This window comes from Mya arenaria, chromosome 6, assembly GCF_026914265.1.
Source record: "Mya arenaria isolate MELC-2E11 chromosome 6, ASM2691426v1".
Classification (NCBI taxonomy): domain Eukaryota; kingdom Metazoa; phylum Mollusca; class Bivalvia; order Myida; family Myidae; genus Mya; species Mya arenaria.
In genome coordinates this window covers 43,298,415-43,324,937 of record NC_069127.1, presented here as the reverse complement: position 1 = coordinate 43,324,937, position 26,523 = coordinate 43,298,415, and the positions used below count along the sequence as shown (strand labels likewise).

The following is a 26,523-nucleotide window of genomic DNA, read 5'->3' as shown; positions in this document are numbered from 1 at the left end:
TTTTTCAATAGTGAATAAGAAAATCAGGTGTATTTATTCTGAGAATGTAAACAAGCGCAAAACTTTTGGCAAAACATAGTTCTCGATTGTTGAAAATGTAGCCTTAAACACATTACAAATAGAAATAACAAATCAATACTACAGCCTTGCTTAGTCTTCGAAAAGTAGAAACTGTAAACAAATAAGAACAGAAATTCACAGATATCAAGCTAATGTTATTGGAAACTAAAATAACTAGTTTAGATCAATTAAAATGGTCAGACAATCATGAATCAGTATAATTAGTTAAATCTGCTCTTGTTTGAATATATTAAACTTTAGTGAACCGAGACAAAACACTTTATGACCTTAGTCAAATAATAACTTTTTGTTAGTTACCAGCTACTTATTCATATATGCCATCCATTTATTTTTCAAATTGACTTCGCTGATAAACTCATTGTATTCGTTTTATACTTTAAGTCATTTTGTCAGCGAGTCTGAAATAATATTTGTTTTCGGATTACACGCATTTTCGACATATAATTGTACACTGTGAATTTTTACACTGATGTCTAACAAACAAAAGGCACTATTTAATACATTCTGTCTGTTTTGACAATTTTTGCTTTCGAATGTAAAAATTCTATCTCAGATATAATACACATGTGCGATATATAATATAATTATATACGTCGGTAACTAAACAATAATTTATTTACAATGATTCAAAATGTACTTCGACAATAAATACATAAACATTTATGTCAAACATGTTATTTCAATTGATAAGTGTATGTACTCTGCATGAAATATTACTGTTTATGAATGATGCAAGAGACTTTGGAGATTGCCATGACTCCATGACCCCTATTACAGGGCAAATAAAAGATCAACTGCTCGTGTACATACTATGTTTCGATATCAGGTTGTGCAGTACCAGACCCTCCACAGAACGGTGCCGTTCAATGTACCATATACACTACAAAGCGCGACAATATTGGAGGAAATTGTACAAAGGCAGTGTTTGGATTTTTTGATGGATTTTACCTAAACGGATCGGCATATGTTGTATGTGTGGACGTAAAAGGTCGTTGGAACACATCATTTCCTGTCTGTAAACAAGGTGAGTATTTGTATTTATGTTCTAATGTAGTGATATACTCGTCGTAAGTATCAATCATTGATTTCAGTTCCATTGCAGTACGAGAAAAAATATATGTCTGTTGTGATTTAATAATCATATAATGAAGAAAATTAAGAAAATATATCATTCATTTTCCGCGTACAATGCATTACAGTATTGGACACAACAACACAAGGATCGTTCAATACTGATGAAACCTTATCCACACCAACACGTCCGACCTCTTTGCAGTCTACCGTAATAACAGCCCTTCTGACTGACAGTGATACTGCCAGTTTTACGTCAATGTCTTCATCAGTGTTTGAAAATAGGGCATGTAAGTCACGTCATGTGACCTCCGAGAATTAACGAGAGTTTGCACTTCCGGGTACAAACAAACTACAATATGGCGCTATCAATTTTGTACTGGTCGAGATACGTCGACGGTCATGTGAAGCTTACAAGAAAAAGTGAAGCAGCGGTAGAAAGCGGGAGAGTATTACGATTTTCCATCGATGAACTGAGAGTGATACAGGCAAATGTTCAGGCATCCATGAGAGATACGTCGTATTCTGTCCAGGTAAACAAACATCATTTTGTGTATTACACATTACTGTACAGTCAACAAAAAATCGATTCATTCCGGTTCATAGTGCCTGCTGCCTTGGTTAATATCCCGGAACTGTTACTTTCAAACGAAAATGTGTGGAGAACTACGTTTTAAATAATAGCAAGTATTTATTGATGACTATAGTGATGTATCTCATATCTTCTCTTCTGTCCATCTTAGGGTTGATAACGTTGAGTTTGAGGGTGAAGTAAACCTGTCCATTCATATATATATATATATATATGATTACGCTTATGCATCTATAAAATATTGTGTATTTATCAAATATTTACTTTTTTACTGTTCATCGACATATTTAAATATAGATGGAAACATATTTGACAGATGACAGAAAAACCACAGGGGGCAGAAGCAAACTATTTGTAAGCTTTCCTATCCAATATGCATATATAGAGAGTAAATATATATAATCTCTCTCTCCCTCTCACTCTCTCTCTCTCTCTCTCTCTCTCTCTCTCTCTCTCTCTCTCTCTCTCTCTCTCTGTCTATGTATAAAAATTAATATATATATATAACTTAAAAAAAAGTTGCTTCTGCCCCCTGTGGACAAAACATGTATAATGTTGTACATGTATCCTAATGATTTATATTGTACTTGATGTTATGGTTGCAAAGCTCACTTAGACTTTATTTTTTGGTTTTCACTGTTTTTATTTAGTAATGCTAAAATCACCCTATATAGTATGTATTACATTTATAGTAGGCTCTTCTGTGTTTTTCCCCCAGATATTCCTAGAGCAAGAAAACAATGGTGCAGTGCAGTCTACGCGTTGCCAATGCCCTATGGCTGAGTATAAATGCCATCATGTAGCAGCAGTCTTGTTGTTTGGGTAAATATTTTAATCACTATTGTCCAGTTGTGATATATATTTTGAATATAATTAAATTTTTATCCGAAATATCCATATGTACACGTAAAAAGCTCTTAACTTTCAATGATATTATTATTTGCTATATCTGGGACAAATACAGATTATTTTACTCTAAGGCTATATGAACATTACTAATTGAGACTAAAAATACATTTTTACTGTTGAACGGAAATCATAGCAGTGATTTATCATTTTGAAGTACAATAATATGTCTCCAATAGTAAAATAACTGCTTCTTAAATGTTGTTCAAATGTGGTCATCATTTGTACATTTGTTTGCAGGTACAAGAGAGCTAGCAAAACAGATATAAAATGCAGTTGGCTCAAACTTCCAAAGTCAGCACCTCCAAAGACTACAGTTACAATGACTGACTTATATCCCCCAAGGCAACAAGAGTACAGGTAAAAATATTATAATTACATTATTAATATGAAATGCTAACATAAATTTTATTGATTAACTAGAACAATTAAGATTAAATACCACGATTTGCAGATACTGCCTGACCCATCAGTCATGTTTGGTATGATTTTAGCACGACTGGTAAAAAACTTGCCTAATTTACAACAGCAAAGAACCAAGTTGACAAAAAAATCTTTGGTCTGGTAAAAGCTGAAAGTCTGTATCGATGTCTGTTGAAAAATATTTTTATCCAGGGCTCTTAAGAGCACTGTCACAGCAGACGACAGATCATTTCTATATAACTGCCTAGGGCAGTTAGGGCGTTTCACAGGTTGCGAAATTGTTGGAGTTAAATGTTGATTTTTGTTACGGTTGTACAGTTGGGATTGAATAATATGTCTGTTCATTGACGTTGTCATTTTTATTATTTACCATATTTTGATACTTTCATTTGTTTCTTCTGATAAAAAATGTTCTGCATTCAAAATATTTGGTCTGAACTTTGATTAAATTTTCTGAAATTGCAAATGACAAATTCTGAAATTGCAAATGACAAAATAATATTGTTTAGTATAATAATTAAATTAATATTGATAAACAAGGATCTTGTAAAAATAATGATGTAAACCTATTCACACGATTGTGCATTGTATGCATGTTATTTATAACTTTTGCAATTTTCCTTTAATTAACGAAATTTATTATTTACTATCTACTTGTAGCATTACACTGGATTCTGTTGGAGGAACCCAAGCCGTCACAACTTTCATTACCACTGATTGAAGATGTGTTAGTAAGCCCAGGGTACCTTTCATCACAAGATCCACGCACATATTTTAGGCGATCACTTGTTCTGTCCCAGGAGAAGATAACCCAGATAGCCTTCATGACAACCGGGCAGAGGGAAAACTCCCTTTGGGCAGCCGCCAGAAAGCTGCGATTCACTGCCTCCAACTTTGGACAAATAATTGCTGCTTCCAAACGCAATCGGTAAAGCTATGGATGATAAACAAAGCAATAGGTCTCTTGTAAAACTATCTTATTATTTTTTCCTTTCATCCAAGCATTATGATAGCAATATTGTTGTGTCCGCTAGTGGGAGGTAATTCTTGATAGTATTTTCATTGATCTTTGCGCTCAAACTTTTGGGTAATTGTTTAACTTTCCGCTGCTCTGTCTCCCGCTTTTTCATTGCTGACGTACTGAAAATGGTGTCTGAATGATAAATCTTTCGTTCCTTTATATTCGGCTCCATGGGATGCATGGTGTAAGTTTTTGCAGTATATAATAATTATTCATGTTCTTTGATAGTTTGGCCACTTTATTTTGAAAGCAAAGGCTCTTCTAGCCCATATTTTGTTATTTTAATTTTTGTGTTAATTCGTACTTAAACATGTTCGTACCTTGGTCAATTTCGTCCGTAGGCCTTTAATTTTTGGTCCTTTCTTGTATTTTGGGTTTTTGGTTTTTTTATGTAAAACTATTTTAATTCAATATGCGTAAAAGCCAGAAATATTGTTGAGAATGTGTTTTTTAGTAGATTTCATTTTTTGTATTTTCAGTATTTACCACAAATAATTCGACAGACCATTGGGCAGTTGACTTTGTTCTTTGTTGTTTACTGATGGTATTGTCATTGGTTCTACTCGCTGGCCCCAACGATCATCACATCATAGTGCGGTCCGGTACAGTAAATAACCCTGCTCAGATTACATGCAAGCCAAGTAACTGTGTATCATCACAAGTAACTGTGTATCATCACACTAGTAACTGTGTATCATCACAAGTAACTGTGTATCATCACAAGTAACTGTGTATTATCACGTTTATATGGAAATGTTATTCCCGCATGGAAACAAGAAGTGTCAGAAGACAAACACCTAAAGCCATGGAATTGTATGAACAACGTAGTAAAGAACTGTTTGGCAAATATAACATATCTGTAAGAGCTTTAGAAGAATATATCTCAGGAAATAGTGGCCTGTCCATTAACAGTACAATTTCTGTACTAAATAAGTGTAAAGAACAATGTAAAGGGTTACATCAAGGTGTACAAATTGCATACGCCATCTACATGAAATATTTAGAAGGAGTGAAGATAGAAGAGAGTGAAAGAGAAATTACAAGATTGGACAATTCATTTGTTGATGTCGAACAGAGGGTCCATGAGTATTTGGGAACAATAAAAAAAATCAAATCAGAAAAGATTGACACTATGTCACAGTGTCCCAGTGATTCTTCAACTTATAGTTTAGTGGCTCAGAAAACTGCCCAAGCAAAGGCAGCTAAGGTGCATGTTGAATTTGCTGAAAAAGAGATAGAATTAAAGAAAAAACAAGCAAACATTGATGCCGATTTGGAACTTTTAAAACTGAAACGAGAAGCAGCGGCACTCGCCACGGAGGCAAGTGAACTAACCAATCTGATGCTTGGTTCTCAGCAGGGTTCAGTTACGGATTTTCAAATCGATGAAGAAGATCCTACTTCTAAAGTTCGTAACTATCTCAACAGTCAAATGGGTGATAACATTCTCCATACGTCCAAGAAAGAAACACCGAACACTGAATCTAACGCCACGGCACAGTTTCTCTTAAGGAAGGATCTGATCTTTTCGAGGTTGACCACTTTCAACGACTCCTGTGAGAACTACCAAGCCTGGAAAGCAAGTTTTCAGTCAGTCAGCAATGAGATGGCTGTTAATAGCAGGGAGGAGGTTGATTTGTTAATAAAATACTTAGGTTCTGTTTCCAAGAAACATGCAATAAGCCTTAGAACAGCGTACCTGCACGATTCAGATGAGGCATTAAGTCAAATCTGGCTACGATTAGACGAAAGATTCGGAGCTCCTGAAAGTTTGCTTAATTCCCTGACAAATAGACTGCACTCTTTTCCAAGTTTAACAAATAAAGAAAGAGCCAAGTTGTATGACTTATCAGACCTCTTACAATAGATCGAAGGACTTATGTCAAACCCAAAGTACGACAAGACCCTGTCTTACTTTGATTCTTCAAATGGAGTCAACCCTGTGGTGAACAAACTTCCTCACAGCCTACAGCAAAAATGGATCACTCACGCATCAACATATAAAGAAAACCATTCTGTACCATTCCCGCCATTTCACTTTTTCGTGAGCTTTGTGAAAAAGTTCAGTGTTATATACAATGACCCGAATTTCATCTACGAAACCCAGAAGGCGAAGGAACCAAGTCAGCATAGGACTCGTGATACCCTGTATCAGAGAGCAACAACCAATGGTCGCGTAGCAGCCGCTAAAACAGCAATTCAGGAGGATAGTGAATCTAGTGTGTCGCGTGATAAGTGTTTAATGCATAATGGTGCTCCGCATTCTCTTGCAGATTGCAAAAAATTCAAGTGTATGTCTGAAGAAGAAAAGCAAAAGTTTCTGTTTGAAAATAAATTGTGTTATCAGTGTTATTCTGGAGATCATCAGGCCCGTAATTGTAAAGATTCACAGAAGCAGCATTGTGGGGAGAGACAGTATTCATCTGCCGGGAGAAATGACAGACAATCCACAGATCAAAAGCAGAAAGTTGCTAGTAAATGTACTGAAATTTATGGTGATGATATTGTTGGAAAATCTTGTGCTAGGATAATGCTTGTACATGTTTACACTAAAGATACTCCAGATAATTATGTTCAATGTTATGCTACTGTTGATGAGCAAAGTAATAGGTGTCTAGCAAAACCAGAATTGTTTCAGTTACTTAATATAACTGGAAAATCTGTTGAATATACAATGTCTTCATGTAATGGTATTTCTGTCAAATCTGGTCGAGAATTAGACAATTTGGTTGTTGAATCTATTGACAGAAGTGTACAGTTTGATCTTCCCACTGTTATAGAATGTCAGGACATACCTAGTAATAGGAATGAAATTCCTATCCCAAGTGTGGCAGCCAATCACCCACATTTGTCAGATATAGCTCATTTAATACCAGAAATAGATAGCAATGCAAACATGCTGTTATTGCTTGGCCGAGACATCGCAGACATACATCACGTCTTAGATCAACGCTTAGGACCGAAAGGCTCCCCTTTTGCACAGCGTCTGCCCCTTGGTTGGGTTGTTATAGGCGAAGTCTGCTTAGGAAATGCTCACATAGTCCCCGATGTCAATGTTAAGAAAACATATGTTGTGGGTGACGGGCGAGCCTCGCTTCTTCCGCCATGTAATAGCAAAATACATGTGTCCGAATCTAAGGACGAGTTTGTGTCTGAGTGCAGCTCCACGTATGTAATAGACAATGGTAGATATACTCTGTTTAGACCATGTACATTGAATGTTGATCGTAATCACGTGCCAGCATATGATTACGATTTCGTGTTCACTCTTGATGTCCGTCATGATGACAAAGCGTCTATGTCAGTAGATGACCGTAATTTCCTGTCCATTATGGACAAAGAGTTTGTCCTTGATTCAAATGATAGGTGGTCAGCCCCCCTTCCCTTCAAAACACCTAGGCCTAGACTCCCTAACAACAGATCCCAAGCTCTTCTTAGGGTTAAAAGTCTTCAGACTAACTTGAGCAAACACCCCCTTAAAAGACAACATTTCGTTGATTTCATGGGCAATTTGCTTGCAAATGGTCATGCTGAAAAAAGCACCTGAGTTAGACAATGCTACAGAATGCTGGTATTTACCCATCTTTTGGGTCTATCACCCGAAAAAGCCTGATAAGATAAGGGTGGTCTTTGACTCGGCAGTACAATATGAGGGGGTTTCATTGAATCCAGTACTTCTGCAAGGCCCTGATTTGACCAATAGTCTTCTCGGTGTTCTCCTTAGATTTAGGTGTGAGTTAGTTGCAGTCTCGGTAGACGTAGAACAAATGTTTTACTGTTTCGGTGTTCATGAGAATGATAGAAATTACTTGAGATTCTTTTGGCATGAGGATAACGACACTTCAAAGCCTCTTATAGAGTATCGTATGAGAAAGCATGTATTCGGCAACAGTCCGTCCCCGGCTATAGCTACCTATGGGTTAAGAAAGGCCGTAGAGAAATCTGATAGCGATGTAGTTTAGTTTGTAGAGAGAGATTTCTATGTAGATGATGGGTTGAGGTCATGTAGTACTGTCTCAGAGGCAACTGATTTGCTTCAACGCACTCAGTCAAGCTTAGCTATATCTGGCATTCGTCTTCATAAGATTGCGTCTAATGCACCTGACGTCATGAAAAGCTTCTCAAAGGAGGACTTGGCTTCGGATTTGAACCAGGTTGATTTTGACCTAGATAGTCTCCCTAATCAGCGCAGTTTAGGGTTAGTATGGGATTTGAACCATGATTGTTTTTTATTCCCAAGTCAGGTACAAGATAAACCGTTGTCAAAAAGGGGTATTTTGTCAACTATTAATAGCATTTTTGACCCTATTGGTTTCTTGGCTCCTTTTATTCTAGAAGGTAGATTGATACTGAGGGACGTAGTATCCAGTGATGTAGGTTGGGATGAACCATTAACCCCTGAAGTTGAAACCAAATGGTATCGTTGGCTCAACAGTATGAATGATCTGGAGTGTGTTAGAGTACCTAGGTCACTTTTCACAGTGTCTTTGTCTGATATGCGAGAACTTGAGTTGCAAATATTCTCAGACGCTTCAGAAAAAGCAATTTCTGCAGTAGCGTATGTCGTTGGTTATATTGACGACCATTCTAAAATGTCAAGTTTTTTTCTTGGAAAAGCTAAAGTAGCGCCCTCAAAGAGTCACACAATTTCTCGCTTAGAGCTCTGTGCTGCTGTCTTAGCGACAGAGATTTGTATGTTAGTTACAGAAAACCTAGGGGTTAAGTTTGATAAAGTACGGTTTTACACCGATAGCAAAGTTGTGTTGGGGTACATTAACAATCAATCTCGTAGATTTTATACTTACGTTAGCAATAGAGTTCAGAAGATTCGACAGGTTAGCTCCCCTCAACAGTGGAATTACATTCCTTCGGACAAAAACCCAGCAGACATTGGAAGTCGTGGTGCAAGTCCTGCTCATCTTAATGATAGCATTTGGCTTTAAGGTCCAAAATTTCTAAATGTACAAGGCGAACCTTTACCAGAGTTTTATCCACTTGTCAACCCCCAGTCAGACTCTGAAGTTAGAGGTACTAGTATAGTTGCCATGACAACCAAAGTTATGGAAGAAAGTTGTTTAGGGGCATGTAGATTTGAGCATTTTTCTTCATGGACCAAGTTAGTGTTGGCGATAGGTTTTCTTGTACACATTGTGTTGTCGTTTAAAAAACTTGTTCAGTGTAGAGGTTGGGATAGTTGTTCAGGCATTCGTTCTTTAGAGAGCAATTCTAGAGCTACCATAGTTATACTTAGAGAAGTACAGCTTGTAAGTTTCAAGTCAGAAATAGATTGCTTGAGGTCAGAAAGCTTAATTAGTGCTAACAGTAAGTTGCTACAGTTGGATCCGTTTCTTGACGATATGGGGTTACTCCGGGTAGGTGGTCGTCTACGTCAGAGTAGTTTACCCTTAGCAGAAAAACATCCCGTTATTTTGTCTGCTACTGGTCATGTTACAAAATTAGTCATTAGGCATTTTCACGAGTCGGTACATCACCAAAGACGTTTGTTTACTGAGGGTGCAGTTAGACAGGCCGGTTATTGGATTATAGGTGGTGAACGGGCTATCTCTTCACTCATTTTTAACTGTGTGACATGCAAGAAACTCAGGGGTAGGTTTGAAACCCAAAAAATGTCAGATTTGCCAGCAGAGAGAACAGAGCCGAGCTTTTTCTAATGTAGGGGTTGACGTCTTTGGCCCTTGGCAGGTTGTTTCTCGTAGAACACGTAGTTCACAGGCCACATCAAAACGTTGGGCAGTGCTTTTCACGTGTCTGTCTATACGCGCTGTACATATTGAGGTAGTGGATGAAATGTCTTCTTCTGCATTTGTAAATGCACTCCGTCGTTTCATTGCGATTCGCGGAAAGGTCAAGATTTTTCGGTCTGACAGGGGTTCAAATTTTGTTGGAGCTACCGATCATGGTATGGGGTACATACAATTAATGTAGAGAACGGCCAGGTTAAAGACTTCCTGTCTAAGTCGGGCAGCCTTTGGATCTTTAACGCTCCTTGCCGTTCACATATGGGAGGGGTATGGGAGCGTATGATTGGGGTTTCTATACGGATATTCGAGTCAATGCTCTCAAACACCCACAATCTTACCCATGATGTTCTTGTTACCCTTATGGCGGAAGTTAGTGCAATTGTTAATGCGCGCCCTATTGTTCCAGTGTCCTCTGACCCTGACTGTCCGCAAATCCTTTCTCCATCAGCCCTATTGACCATGAAAATAGATACAGATCAACAACCTGTTGATGACATGAACCTAAAATCTTTGTATAAAGACCAGTGGAAACGTGTACAGTTTCTTGCGAATCAGTTTTGGTTACACTGGAGGAAAGAATTCCTTCAGTCACTGCAGTCTAGAACTAAGTGGCAGTCTGATTGTACACCTGTAAAGGTTAATGATATAGTTCTGCTTAAGGACTATGAAGTTGCTAGAAACTATTGGCCATTAGGTCGGATCAGTAGACTATTTCCTAGTAGTGATGGAAAGATACGTAAAGTGGAGATTTGTGTTGTGAAGGATGGGAAACAAACATTTTATGTTAGGCCTATAGTTAATACAGTACTTCTGGTTAGGCATTAAATTTGTAATTATTGTTGTGAAGTGAATTTTGTGAACAGACTGAATCAGTGAATTGGTATACCTGAACAGTAAAAGAACAGTTTTGCGCAAATATTCAGTGCAAGATAAATCAATAAACTTCATGATTGTATGTATATTGAACAGTTAATACCTTACATGTCTTATAGTTACATGCACATGTTGTTAAATTGTTATTTTTGTTGTTGTTGATATTCAATGATTTAATTATTCAAAATGTATAACTGATTCTGCTCTATATCTGAAATTTGTCAAAAGCACATGTGAGGATAAATTTTGAATTTAGAGTTATACCAGTATTAATATGTATGATAATATTGTATGTTCGATAATATTGTTAAAACTTTCAGTTTATGGTTCCACAGGATTGTTTTTAATGTTATCGTTTGTTCAGTTAAATTGATTTTGTTGAAAATTGTTTTGTATCTATACAAGCAAGTATAGTGTAACTTTACCTATATTAATTTTGAAGACCACCTCCTTGTAAAGACCAGTTGTTATATAAAGATTGTATTTTTATGTTTTGGTTTTCTGTTTTTTCAAGTCCAGGTTAACTTTATAGTACATTTTTGAGGAAAATTATTGTTTTAGTTGCTTAAGTGATATCTTCGATATCAGGTGGGGAGTGTTGTGTCCGCTAGTGGGAGGTAATTCTTGATAGTATTTTCATTGATCTTTGCGCTCAAACTTTTGGGTAATTGTTTAACTTTCCGCTGCTCTGTCTCCCGCTTTTTCATTGCGGACGTACTGAAAATGGTGTCTGAATGATAAATCTTTCGTTCATTTATATTCGGCTCGATGGGATGCATGGTGTAAGTTTTTGCAGTATATAATATTTATTCATGTTCTTTGATAGTTTGGCCACATTATTTTGAAAGCAAAGGCTCTTCTAGCCCATATTTTGTTATTTTAATTTTTGTGTTAATTCGTACTTAAACATGTTCGTACCTTGGTCAATTTCGTCCGTAGGCCTTTAATTTTTTGTCCTTTCTTGTATTTTGGGTTTTTTGGGTTTTTTATGTAAAACTATTTTAATTCAGTATGCGTAAAAGCCAGAAATATTGCTGAGAATGTGTTTTTTAGTAGATTTCATTTTTTGTATTTTCAGTATTTACCACAAATAAATCGACAGACCATTGGGCAGTTGACTTTGCTCTTTGTTGTTTACTGATGGTATTGTCATTGGTTCTACTCGCTGGCCCCAACGATCATCACATCATAGTGCGGTCCGGTACAAATATACTTTGTATTCAGTTATATACAACTGTTAATAACATGTGTGATGTCACTTTAGTATGATAATGTATTTACAGATTATGTGCATCCCTGAAGAAACGGCTACTGAGCGCCTACAATCTTCAGAAGAGGGCGCCTATCCAGTGGGGAATAACTCATGAGAAAAATGGGTTAGATGCATATTGCAGAACTGGAGGGGTGACATTGGTACAAACTGGTAAATATTTTAAATGTCTTTTTTCTGATTCATGAAAAATATCCAATGATACTTATTATTGAAAATACTTAATGCTGTAAGGTACCATAAAGTTTTGTACATTTTAATGTGATTTGGTACCTAATGACATCAACCAGTTACTGCATGTTAATATATTACACAATGCACAAATGATAATGTGATATGAATATTTAATTTCAAAATTGGATTCATCTTCATCTGTGTTACAAAGCTCATTTCAATGTACACATTTTAAGTTCCCACCACTTTTCATTGACCTTCATGTGTATTACATTTGTATTGAGATGAAAATGATTATAATACTGTAAATGGTGCTTGCTATATTCAAGAATCACTAGTCTATGTATTTTTGCCGAGAATGTTTGATTGTAAAGTATTGAAGTTTAATATTTGTAGTTTGCTGATAAATAAACAAGTAGAGATTTAGCTCTCTGTGTAATGCATCAACCTTGTTATCAAGAGGTTTGTGATTTGAGCCCCAGTATGGGTACATTCATTAATTGACCAGTGTCGTTAAACCATATTGTAGCTGATGACTGTTTATGTGTATCTAATATTGTACAGGCATTTGGCTTCATGAATCAGGCATCCTTGGGGCTTCACCTGACGGGTTTGTTCAAGGAGATTATTGTGGCCGCGTTCACCTCCAAGATAAGGAACAGCCAGTAATGTCACCAGACATCATCGAGGTGAAGTGCCCTTTCTCTGCCAAGGACATGACTATTACGGAGGCATGCCATTCAAACAAAGACTTCTACCTAGGTATTTTCACTCATTTTATTCTATAAGATGATTTTCAATATATGTGAAAAATAATAATTTTATCTCTGGATTGTTGACACAGAAAAAGGTGGACATAAACTGTAAACACATATCGCAAACTGTTAACTTGATTTATCTTATCGCTTGATGGAAGATGTTGATGCTGGTTGCTTATACCATTTATGTTTCAGTTAACTATCAACTACTATTATTTATTTAACTTAAAGCTGCTCTGTCACAGATTGATTTTTTGAATTATTTTAGTTTTGTCTTGGAATGAGCCAATTTTTGCATAAATGCCAGGAAACGAGTGATGTAAGACTGCTGCCAAAAGAGCTGATCGCAGTTTTCATATTTACGTTTTCAAAATTGATGTACTATGGCTAAAAACGTTAAAATTGCTCGAAGAGAAATGAAATTTTCGGCAGTTTTCCAACCAATTGAGATCTGTTCTATAGTGAGTTACCTCTTATGACTGAATTGAAGGCATTGATTCCAAAATCAGCTGATTCTGAGACCAAAAAAGAGGTCAAAACTGTCAGTATGTGAGAGTGCAGCTTTAGTGATCATTTTAAATGAAAATGAAACAAGCATTTTTTGTTCATAAGATATGATCAAAAGACGACTGTTTTTTTTCCAGACCTATCTCCAGATGGCAGGATGTGCTTGAAACGCTCACATGACTACTGGCACCAAATTCAGGGACAGCTTCATATTACTGGCACTCAGTGTTGTGATTTGGTTGTTTGGACAACGAAAGACATGCAAATTGTTAGAATATTAAAAGAAAATTCTTGGGCAATTAATATGCCTTCTATGATTGATTTTTACATGTTGACATTTTTACCATCTCTTAAATGAAGATATACTTTATTGAGTTTATTTTCTTCATGAAAATGATGAATGTACTAATGTAATAGCTGACACTGAAAATGGACCATTGTCAGAGTTTGAAACTGCCATTATAAAAGATAAGAGATTGAGTAGTGTGTATCACATTCAATGTTAACTATCAAACACTGCTTTAACAAATTTCTGTCATCTTTGAAAACTATTTTAAAGTTTGAAAATTTGTTAATTGAATCAATTATTTTAAACAAAAGGGAAGTCCTGCGATCATTACAAAAACTCTTTTTGTACAAAAAAGCCGGATCACATGGCGTATGCACAATTGACCTTTTTCTCGTTTTTAATTTGACCTTATGCACAGAAATTTCGTGTGTTATATTTGTTTGTCATAAATATAATACCGTTTTTTTTTAATTTCATACAGATGGTGTTTGATTATCATGCACAGGACACAAACTGAAGTAAAACAAAGATCTTTTCATTTAGTTGTTTAATATGTTTCACTCCAAAATCTCATATTTATCAGCAATTTCCTTCAATAATGGTGCCTGAAGGTTAACCAAACAGCAACATTGTTGAAATATTTTGGTTGACAAATGTCTATACTGAGCAGGAATATGATTTAAAATATCATATTTTTTTATTCTTTCGTTTGCTCTTTCAACATGGATTCTACTTCTTCCTATTTTGAAACACAATTCAGCCTCTTCCTTAGTAAAATGTCCTTTACTGGATAAAAATGGTGGAATATTTAATGAAACACCAGCTGGAAGTTTATCAAATATATTAAATCCTTTGTCTGCTAGAATTAGATCTCCAGGCTGAAGCTGGTCTAGAACATGACAATGTTCGACAATTGCAGCATCGGATGTGGAACCTGGGTATAAATCTGAACTGTAAACAAGTGCACCATTTGGAGCAACACAGGTTACAGCCTTAACAGTGTGTCTGCTTTTGTAGCTGCTGTAAGACAGCGACTGGCTGTTCATATCTGATGGCACATCTTGTATGATTTCTGTAGCATCCATAGCGATTCTAGCAGAGGTGAAATCTTCAAATGATTTTGGCATGGAGCCTTTGCATTTCAGCTGGCTTGGAATTCCTACTGCCTTTAAAACACCATCATGTAATATTTCATGCAATACAGATATGTAGGTGTTGATAACGTTAGACACAGTTGCCCTGCTGGTATTGAACCGGACAGCTAAATCTAGGTCCTTACAATTCAACCTTAGTTTTATCAAAGCCATCAGAAGTTGATCCTGAATGCTAAAGCATGTGACTGTCCAACCAGCATAATAGTTGAATGGGGCCATCCTCTGAACCATGCTCGCCAGCACTTGAAAAACATCTGTTGGGAATGACGTGTACAGCATCTGCAAAACAGTGAAACAATACTGTCAGTTAATTCCATGCGACTGTTGTATATTATGTTACGATAAATGATGTTGGGCATTCAGTAGACATATCAATATATGAAATATGAGTATACATGTATGTAAAAAAGTAAAAATGCTTATCACCAATGTAAACAACACAATTGTTTTGAAATAAGTGGTATTTTAAGTACTTTAAAGGCAATATATGTATTCATACTGTTTATATATTCATCATTTGGTAAATGTCCTTTTGACCATATGATAAAAACAACTGTTTTGTTTCATCGAGATATCAATCTTAATTCATATTGTCAACACAAACATTTCCCATGTGTTAAATATTACTTTAGATGTTCACTTGATTAAATAAATTTAATATGTCACTGAACAAATCCTCTTGAAGTAAACAAACTTACTTTATCTGCATCATGAATTATATCTTGCAGCGTCAGCCTTGGTTTCGACAGTTTAAGAGTTTTGATTTCATTCTCTATGAGCAATCAGCTGTGGAACTGAAACATTTTGTATGACAAAAGTAACTAAAACTGCCTATGACACCTGGGAGTAAAATGTTTTTTTGTCCAAGATGCCCCTGGAATGGCAAGAAATAAGAAAAACGAATATTAATCACAAATTGGAACATTCTGTATAAAACAAATTTATCAAAATATACTTGTAAATGGTGGACAAAGTAAAGTGCAACATAAAAGTAAAATGATGCAGGGATTGATCTTTGAATTTTGTTGTGACATTTCACATGAAATAATATATTCAGCAAAAATAAGTTTGTCTTCATGTATGTTCAAATGGTTCAGGACTTAGTACTGGTCAGAGAGTATGAAACTTATTGAGGTCGGTTAGCTCAGTTTGTAAGAGCATCTGTATTGCAAGGGGATCTTGGGTTTGATCTCTGGATTGACCGCGTTCTTTTTTGAGTCTGTAATTGTTGTATGAATACTAAAACATGTACCAGATTTTGAACACGCTGTAGAGCCTTCCATATCATCCATTTCTGACAATGGCTGCTTTATGTAGCTATGGTCATGGTTGCTGCCAGTGGCTGTATCAGGAACGTCAATTTCTGGTTCTACAGCCTCTTCCACCTTGCGTTTTTTACGTCTGGATAAAAATAAATAAAGAAAGAAAATGTATAAATATCATTTCAAATAACAATTACAGACCTTGTTGCAGTTTAGTAACTGTAGTCTAATTATTTTAATCATACTGAAACTACTAAAGAGCACATTATGATTGCGATATTAATCACAGTGACTATGATTTTATAAGGATATTGGAAAACAAATAGTGTTATTATCATAGGAGGAAGTTCTGTCTAGCATAAGCTGTGAAAAGTTTTAAAACAATAACACTACACAACATCTACATTTAATTTACCTTGTTGGGATTGGTAGGTCTGGAAAGCTGCCAACATCTTTACTGAAGCTGAAGATGGTTGGACCATTCTCCTTCTTCCCATCAACAAAATGACAGCTACATATCCGGTCGTTGCTGTTATATGGCCTGTCTGCCCGTCTGAAATGTTGTCATGAATACGTTTATAATCATACTATTGAAAATACTGGGACAATCCAAGCAGTTGAACATTTAAACAGTGATAAGGCGTACTTGTAAGAACAATTATTTAAATATGTAGATATACAATAGTAAGACATAAACTGCTCAGGTTATACAACTCAACCAGTACTGCCACTACATCAATACAGTACATGACGTGTGGAGTTTAGGCCAAACACATTTAGGTACAATTGAGTATCTCACTTCTGTCAGTAACTTTTTAATGTTTGTTAATACAATTAAGTAAAGTAACTGAATCAAGTAACAAAATGTACTTTTCAATGAAAATTTATAAAATCTTGCCACCATACTGCATTTATATTACAAATTTATGAACGTGTCTCTTTAATTGAGATAGGTGGGGTAATGATATAACAGATAGACGACGGTTCTGTTTAGTTAGTTTTACCTTCGTTATCTCGTAGTATTCACACCATTGGTGAATCAGCATGGAAAAAGTACACAACATATCGTGTATCTTAAATTCAACTGTTAATGAACAGTGATAAATAGCAAAGGTCATTTATGTCAGCAACATCGTCTGATCGACTGACAAAATGAACATTATTTAATCACAATTAGTATTTGTAGACTAAAATGTTGCAATTACCTGCATCTGACAATCCATTTCTTTCTGTCCTTGTCATTAGTCGGAAACCAGTAGAGTCCACAAGCCTGTCTGCCCCCAGTGCGATGCGTACAGCCAAAAGCATAACAATACACCATTTTCATAAATGGCGGTGATGTACCCGGAAGTCCGAAACCGAAAGTGAAAGTAAAACGAGACTTACGCGCCCTATGACGTTGCCGGTTTAACAACAACAAGACAAGGTCCAACTTCTTCAGCTATACTTCTTCGCAAGTTTACAACTCATGAACTTAGTAAGAACACATACAGTTAACCGTTTCCATCAATAATTTCGAAAATGATTCACAGTGAATTGCGTATCCGATCATTTTTTAACTTTTAAAACTGAGCGGCCGAATCATTTTAAGAGTATCCTATTTTTTGTGTGTAAACAAATGTCTGTTTCTTTTTCATTTAAACAATTGCTAGTGTCTTCAAATACGATATATTTGGTGGCGATAACAGTTCCAGTCGTATTTGTGATATTGCTGATCGTTATTGTTGTAATGGTTTATTTGCTCAGACGACAAAGGAAACGGAAACAGACTAAAACGAGAGTACAGAAAAGAGTTGACTCATTTCATAAAGATAGTTTGTCAGGGACAGGATATTATAACGCAGGTGGGAGAGACACGGGCGGTGGTTATTACACTGTTGGTTCAAGTATCTCATATCACAGCTGCAGTGAGAATTAACAAGATGATACACCGAATAATTATGTACAACCAACCACCAACGAGAATAACACCTATGCAAAAAATGATGAAGATGTTCAAGTTCTTGAGAATGGTAATCAGTATGAGAAACTACATCACGTTATCTATCAGAACACTGGAAATAATGACGAATGTAAATTAGTTTATAGTGATTTCATATCGTCATAACTACATACAGTTACACAGCCCTAGCTTATATGATGTAGTTGTCAATTTACTCGACGTTTCGTTAGCACATTTGTTTCACTACTTGGTTGGTAAAAACGTATATACGGATAGTATAGTTTTCGATTTATATTCTAAAACTGCAGATAGATTCATGCAAATTTATGGTTTTATTTAATGAATATCGGTGAAAAGATGAAAAAAATGGTGAATGATAACTTGCTCATTTCAGTCGGGCTCGAGTGAAATGATAGCATTTGATCCTTTCACTGCAGACTACTCGGAACTACTTTTTTCCATCTTTTCTAAGAGTTGCTTCCCTTGACTTGAAAAAGGACATGTATGTAACAAGTAGAGTATACATGTTTGTTGTCGTCTGTAGTGCAACAATTACACAATGGGCGAAACGGCGTTTGGTGAGGAATTTGCTGATATTTTGGATGCAGAACTTTTTCTAAACACAGAATTTGAATAAACAATTATACAAAATGATAAAAATAAAGATGTAATAACAACTTTGAACATGCTAGAGAAAAACAACTAATTGAAAATGAATATTTATTGTACTTATCAAATTATGTATTATTTTTAATAAAATAAACATTGCTGCGATTGATTTTAACTATAAAAAATGACCTATGTAAGAACTTTTTCATGGAATATAATGTTGCAATTAACCGGCTTGGTAGGTATATGTTGAATATCTACTTGGTCACATGTGCTAGAACCAGAGTTGTAGGTCATTTTTACTCTTACTCTAACAGAATTAATATTTACCAGGCCATGGCGATTTCCGACATCTTGTCATCGAAGAAAACTTCTGCAATCCATCCTTCTCAAAAGCATCTTCGGGCCCATCTTCAACATTTCCTCCGGGATTTTTCGTAAACCCAACATTTAACGGAAACGTGACATTCACCTTTAAATAATATGAAACTGATTTGCTTGCTCAACAACAAAATACCCTGCACAGCGCAATGGATTTGCCACCAAAGAAATACCGTAGGATCCAGATGGAGTCTGAGAGCGACAGCGAATAAATAAACACTAGAAAAAACACTGAACACAAACTGCCGTTGATTTTACGCATACACACCCTAAGTCCATATTGGTAAGTTTTAATCTGTTGAAATTGTTCAAGAATGTACAAAATATGTCACATGTTCCAGTTTCACTCAATTGTATTTCTACGCAATATATTCTTTTCTTTCCGCAATGATTTTCTTGTTTTGTCCCTTAATAAATGTTAAAAATCTTTTTTGATGGTATAAGTGTTTTATCTGAAGCTGATTTCAATTACAATTATTTCCATAAACTATGACACTATCTTAGTGGACGTACTGCTCGCGCGGAAACGAGTTAACTTGACAAAGCGGCTTCGACGCAGTTACTTCCCTTCGCAAAGAGGCCACTGAATTGGACTGTCGTCTAACAAAATTTTCTCCAGCGGGGAAATATATTGGAAAAACGCGATAGATACGAGAAAATTCGTTGAATGTAGTGTAAGATCGTATTTATTTTACTCGTGAAAATATTTGTTCTGTGACCACTCGTGAAATAAGATACCATCTTACACTGAATTCAACAAATGACCTCTAATTCACTAAGTACAATAACCTCCAGTTGGATTTGCAGTACACCGACATATTGAAAACTTTATTATAAATTACGACCCTTTGTACTTTTACTTCTTACATTCAGTTAACCGAGAGCAAAAGATCTTATTTCGGGCTTCGTTATTGCATTAAGGCCAAAGGTTCACATATAGGATGTCATCTTCTATAGCGTTTTTCGTCTGCCGATCAGAGGGCTACTTATGATAGCACTGTGTCCGCAATTAAGTAAAATGGTGTATCCATTAGATCTTACATAAGTAAGATCTATTCTCTCCGCCGTCGTCCTCTTCATATTCACACCTGAATGATATCATCTCTGCCTACTACAACAATACAATGCAAATTACAGGGAAAAGCCAAGTAGTCAAACAATCATCGATAGTCCATGTTGAGAGGCACAGTGTCAGGGCTCAAAAGATACTTAGTTTTAAACAATTATACGTACATAAACTTACACTTGCCCTGATGTTTATCAATTATTACAAACTAAGAAATATAATAATGCATTGAAAACTGTCCAGTAGTCAAAATTCAAAGATAAAACCTGATTGCACAATACAAAACTCAAATGACGGTGAACTAGAGACACAACCATAGTAACACCAAATACACAAATACAACTACCACAAACAAACAACACCCTCATGAAAATTGCTTTACCGTTAAATGATTTGATTACCTCCTTGGAACAGCCAGGTAAAAAAAACTTGTTAACATGGCCATAACCCCACAATCGTCCCATCATTCATCAATAGTTACTAAAAAAAACCCCATATAATACCATCAAAGCACGCATTCAAATTTACAACTGCAGCCATTCAAATTTACTACGGTAGTCATTCAAATTTACTACGGTAATCTTATTGTCTTATTACTGTTATAGCATGTTCCATGTCATATTGAGCTCATGGTTTGCCCCTGGAAGATATGTACAATTTACTTTTAGTTTTACAGTTACACCAACTACTTTATTGAAATTTAAGAAAGCGACGGGTCTTCACACATACGGTTGGTGACTTTGAAGTGGTCTATTGAAGTTTTGTTATGAGGCGATAATAATATATACAACCGACTATAGAAAGCATTAGTCCTTATTATAATGTTCTCTATAAAACATGACGTAATCACAAGGAGTTGCATCTAAAACATCCCAACCGGGTTTATGGTTTATATTTCGAATTTCGATAAGCCTTGACGATGGGTGAATTAGGGTTTTGTAACTCATAAAGAAATTGCTGTTACAGAAACTTATTTCATGTTATTTCTGCTATTGTGTTTACATGTTTTATCACAGGCCATACTATTTTTGTTTATTCACATAATTATATTTCATTATTCTTTGCATTTAACATGTCAATAACTTTATATATTTAATCACTGAAAAGTGGAAATAAAGAGTATATATATATATATATATATATATATATATATATAGAGAGAGAGAGAGAGAGAGAGAGAGGGGATATTTGTTTATTTCAGTGTAAGATCGTATTTTATTTCACGAGTGTCATAGAAAAACATATTTTCACGAGTGGCGAAGCCACGAGTGAAAATGTAGTTTTTTTATGATCACGAGTGAAATTAAATACGATCTTACACTGAAATAAACACATTTTCTGTTTCTTTTATGCTTATTTTCGGAGTTTTATTTGTTTTTTATTCATTTCTGAATTACCCCCTTTTTTGAAAAGGGTGGGCTTTACGCCGCTACCCGTAGGGCGCCCCTCATGCATAATTATAGATGTCAACTTTTTTACTTTCGGTTTGCTGAGAAATAGTTCTCTGCTATTCATTCTTATAGCTTAATAATCGCTCGTTTTTTATTGCAAAGCTTTATGAACAGTAAAAAATGAAGTATTATTAGTGCACAAATGTTCCAAAAAATAATGAAAACACTTTTTATTTTAACCAAATTACTACGCCGCTATTTATAGGATGAAAATTTGGAAGGTCAAATGTGTTAGCAAAACAAATGTGGATACTCATTGGATTTTAACCATTCTTCTTAGTTTTAAGACTGCATATACGCGTGTTTTATAGTAAGTTAATATACAGTCATCTTACTGTCAGAGACCAGTCTGTTTCGCTTTAAAATGTTTGTTTTCCAGAAGAGTAAATGCCACGCTAGTTTGTTGACACATTTTGAGATGTGGGTGGGGTAAAAAATATCGGATCTATCCGATAACTTGTTGTGTGAATTCTCCAGGAAGCCCATTTTACGTACTACAACGGTTAACAGTTCAAAATACATTTGATCGATGCTATAAAATTTTATTTATGTTCGAACAGTTGTTTTTGTCTGTAATTTGTTTGGAATGAAAGCAAATGTTCGAACATTCAGCTTCAAAGATCAGTAAAATGTTTGATAAACGGGATAACCGGTAATAAACGGTAAGTTGTTAATTTCCAATTATATATTTATTTAAATTTATAAAATATTTCTTTATTTTTTTAACCTTTTTTGACATAATTTACTGAAGTCCAGTGTTCTGTTTTGACCAAGGCAAGTACATGTAACAACAAAAGATTTTAAAAGTAGTTCTGAAAATTGATATTTTCACTCCTTATTTTGCAGTGAAAATATCAAATTGATATTTTCACTGTTGTTATTTCACTGTTAAAACCCCATATTTCATCGTAAAGCATGAAAGAAATATATATATATATATATGTCATTGACAAGAATAAACTTAAAATGTGTTCGGTTAACTTTGATCCTTCCTTTTTAAATAATTTTCTAGATGTTTTGCTTTGTTCCTTCTTTCACCAACGTGGTAATAATTAGAAAAGTACAACGAGTAGTGTGCGGTCATTCTGTTATCTAGTATAAGTAGACAGTGTTATCATGATACAAAACCTACATGAACATCATTTGCACGCAGTGTAATAAGATTAAATCATTACAGGCTGCTTTTACCCATAGATGTAGCGACTTCACATGTTACTGTTATTTTATCACGAAATGTATTTATGTTGTATTGAAGAGACTTTAATCAATTATCAAACTAATAAGTTAATGCAAAATGTTTACCTTGATCGTGTCAATTAATGCAATAAGTTTGACCATTATCACAGTAAGTATTATCAGTTAGGCGATGATCTTGATCTTAATTGATGATAATGTATAAGAAGAATTGCAATACGACTTATTTGCCAAGCCTGTAAATAACGGTTGGAAGACATATTTCCCCTCATTGAAGCCATGTTCCGGTACCAACAGACAAGGTAGATCACGAGATAGGACAACTGGAATAAAAAAAGATTATCCGGACTTTTTCTCAAATTCCTAATACAACTTTCAAATGGTGATTGACATCTGGTTTAAACTTGTTACAACCTGTGTTATTTATTTTACTAATCTTAATTTGACAAGGGTCATTATCGTTGTGTTTTTGCGGAGGAGAAATTTTGTTTCGTCTAGTCAAAGGGAATGAAACAGCATTCATAACCAGGAATCTCATTGGGGCTAATATTTTATATTTACATTAACACTTCATTCCTTTACGATGATATTGTTTATCAATTTCACATTATTTCTGTATAAAGTGCAATGGCATTTCCCATCGAAATCCCGTGCATTTGTTCGATACTTCTGTCCTGTCATTGTGCGCGATAATACAAATGGGCGGGGCATATTTACTACTGAACTTTTTTTAATGAAGTCGTAGTAAAATTATTGGCAACCTGCAAAACTAAAATCTGCAGCAAAGCAGTTAAAACAAAATGAGCAACGTTTATTTGATTGATTTTAATGTAGATTTTGATTTCATGATGGATGGAACAGTTGAAGAAATATTAAATGACAATGATGACGACTTATTTCGGAAAAAATAAAGCATCCGACAAAACAGGAAATCGAGGAAATGAAACAATAACATATTGTAGTGCACCCAGCAACGTCCAGAAGAAAGAGCTCAGTTCATAACTAAGTCTTCTCGCGTCCTTTGGCTTTCCTTCCGCGAAAGTTCCCATTGCTAAACACGTTACCCCACCCACCGCCACTGTCGTTTCATCCGATGTTAACTTACAAAGAAATGACAATGCACTTACTGATTTGTCCAACACCGTATTCAAATATGGTTCATACACCAACTGATCCTTAAACATAACGCTCAACAAGTAAATTGACTGGAATTTCTCTCCAATTTGAAAACTCGTGACTAACAAACGCTAGTATCGCGTTATATCGCGAGATATAATGAAAACTTTGTAGGTGGCGATATTTTTGTTGTTTTCTTGTAATTGTTAATTTTTCATAACTCTAGTTGTATTTTTCTAGCTATAATACAGTTATAATATGTTGTTTAAATATACTTTTCCTTGAAAATATCGAAATTCAACTCATGAATAAGGAACTATTTTTTCTGCGCATTCATTGTTTTATAGATTTAGGTTACTGTTGCTGTTCGAATTTACCCACCGTTGAGAACCAACGAGAGAAAGAAAAAAGAGAAAATGCTCTTGAATATTGTATTTATTTTAGGAGAAATATACATTTAAATAAATGTAAATATAAGTATTAAAATTCGACATTTTGCATTTCATTGGGTTATGGTATGCAATGGCGCAGTTCAAAATGTTGGTGGTCCTTCGGACTCCACCCATTTTGAACAGCCCCATTGCATACCATACCCCCAATAAATTGCAAAAAGTCGAATTTTAATCCTTAAATATATTTATCCAGCCAAGTACCATTTTTAACATGACAAATCAGTTGGTACACGTCCCCGACGTTACCCTATGTATCTACTTATTTGCATTGTGAGGCATTCGCTAACATTTGACGTGTATGTTCATACTGGACAGAGATTTCGCAATGATCTCAATACAATATTTACGAAACTTTTTTTTTCTCTTTTGACCCATTAACATGTAATACCGTATTGATATTTGCATTGTATATTATATTTGTTGTGTTGCTTAGTTGTAATTGTCCAATGAAAGTGTATGCGTCATATGTCGTCAACAGTTTGCATGTTGACACTCTAGCAGCAATATTACCTATCTGATCTTTATTGCAATTACACAAAAAGGATACATTTATAGTATATAGGTTAAACTTGGTTAAGGGTCAAGTAGGTTTGGCTGATCAAGGCGGGCAGCTGTTGCTGTTTTGTGCAATGAATAATGGTGATACGAAATGTGCATTATAATTTGATTCACATCCTGTAGAATCAATGTTTTTAAACTTACAACAAGACTGTATATGAAAGCTATAAAAATGAAAAAAAATATCAATGTGTACCACTGATCCATGTCCACGTCAAACGATTGTATTTTTTAACCTTTTAACAATTAATAATATGTTGTTTTTGAAGAATGTTAAAACGTCCATTAACGATTTAGTCGGGACTTCGACAGTTCTTACCTAGATATTTGAGCTTGGCTTCTTTTGTTGGCAGGTTCTGGAACAAGTTATATATTCAAGTTGAACATGCCTTCCAAGCGGCAGTATACGTATTTTTGGCTGATCTACTGATGTCAGTTTTCTCCACTGATGCTGTTATTATCCACGCCCTTCTATTTAGATCTTAATTATCAAATCAAGGATGTATTTTCAGGTACCAAGAATAGGAATGGTTTATGGAAAAATGCATCATAGAAGGGTGCACTTGTAAAATTTATTCATAGTCGGAAACACTTTGGAAATTTTGCAAATAACAAAACTCAGTTACCAAATAACGTGGCGGTGAATGCCATTCAACTATTCAAAATCCCAATACATAATAGCCATTGGTTGTATAAATCAACGTATGACTTTGACCACCTTCGACGTGTGACCAGATTGAGTGAGACTTCAATTCGCGTCAGGTTTATAGTGAATAAACGTGTAAACCTGTTGCAAACGAATGGGAATGATTCAACATAGATTCATTTTCTGGTATTTAGATTTTCGTAAATATCTTCATGTACAAGAAAAATTGTCCCGTAGCGGATTGAACGTGCTCAATACAACCGCAAAGCATATATACATGAAGTTAATATAAACGGCGAAGGTAAGATTTTAAAAATAGAAATAAAACTACAGTGACAAACTTAGCAATTAATGAGTATTGCAATCTCGCCCGACGGACAGTGATCCAAGTTAGAAAGGCAACAACAACAACAACAGACCTACAGAACAGCAACAAGAATTATATACGTATTAAAATATTATAAATAAATAAATTGATTCAATGTGTTTAATGTGTTCCTTTGACGTTTTTTCTTCTTTTGTTGTGGTACTGGATGTTATACAAGTAACATTTTTATCAAATGTTAAGAAAAATGGTAAAACCTACCTGGTGTATATTTTATTGTTTTCGAGATTCAATTATTCTTAAAAATAACCTAAATCAGCGTAATCCCGTGCTTGGTTGTATTATGCACCTGTCAATTGTAACCACGGCCCCCCAGGTCCGGGGGTATACCGGGGATAGCCGGGGAAAAGGGCCGTGTTTTTACTTTCCATGTGCCCCCGCAGGGCCGGACGACCGCGGTGGTTTTGTCATAGCGCCAAATTTAGCGGAGATTGGGCCTTATGTAGAGTCTCTGGGGTACGGGGGCAAAGTCCTGGCTATTCCCCGGACCTGGGGGGCCATGGTTACAATTGACTGGTGCATTACTGTCATAGTCAATTAATGGCTTGACTGCATTTTGATTCTTGGGATTCAGTTTGTA

General features: G+C 35.4%; 2 protein-coding genes across 2 annotated transcripts; one reads left to right on the top strand and one right to left on the bottom strand.

The window, feature by feature from the left end:
- The first annotated feature begins 1,443 nt into the window (after window positions 1-1,443).
- LOC128238141 (uncharacterized) lies at window positions 1,444-14,044 on the top strand. The gene is made up of 8 exons (XM_052953723.1): window positions 1,444-1,685; window positions 2,463-2,566; window positions 2,891-3,010; window positions 3,266-3,342; window positions 3,734-4,001; window positions 12,013-12,152; window positions 12,738-12,935; window positions 13,576-14,044. Exons 1-8 carry the CDS (start codon window positions 1,512-1,514, stop codon window positions 13,794-13,796), a joined length of 1,302 nt encoding a protein of 433 aa, XP_052809683.1. The 5' UTR covers window positions 1,444-1,511; the 3' UTR covers window positions 13,797-14,044.
- Window positions 14,045-14,284: 240 nt separating this feature from the next.
- LOC128237824 (uncharacterized) lies at window positions 14,285-17,464 on the bottom strand. The gene is made up of 5 exons (XM_052953407.1): window positions 17,349-17,464; window positions 16,559-16,696; window positions 16,134-16,282; window positions 15,580-15,653; window positions 14,285-15,160 (listed from the first exon to the last, which is right to left on the bottom strand). The coding sequence occupies exons 1-5, from the start codon at window positions 17,462-17,464 to the stop codon at window positions 14,285-14,287; spliced, it is 1,353 nt and encodes a 450-aa protein (XP_052809367.1).
- Between the last annotated feature and the right edge of the window lie 9,059 nt (window positions 17,465-26,523).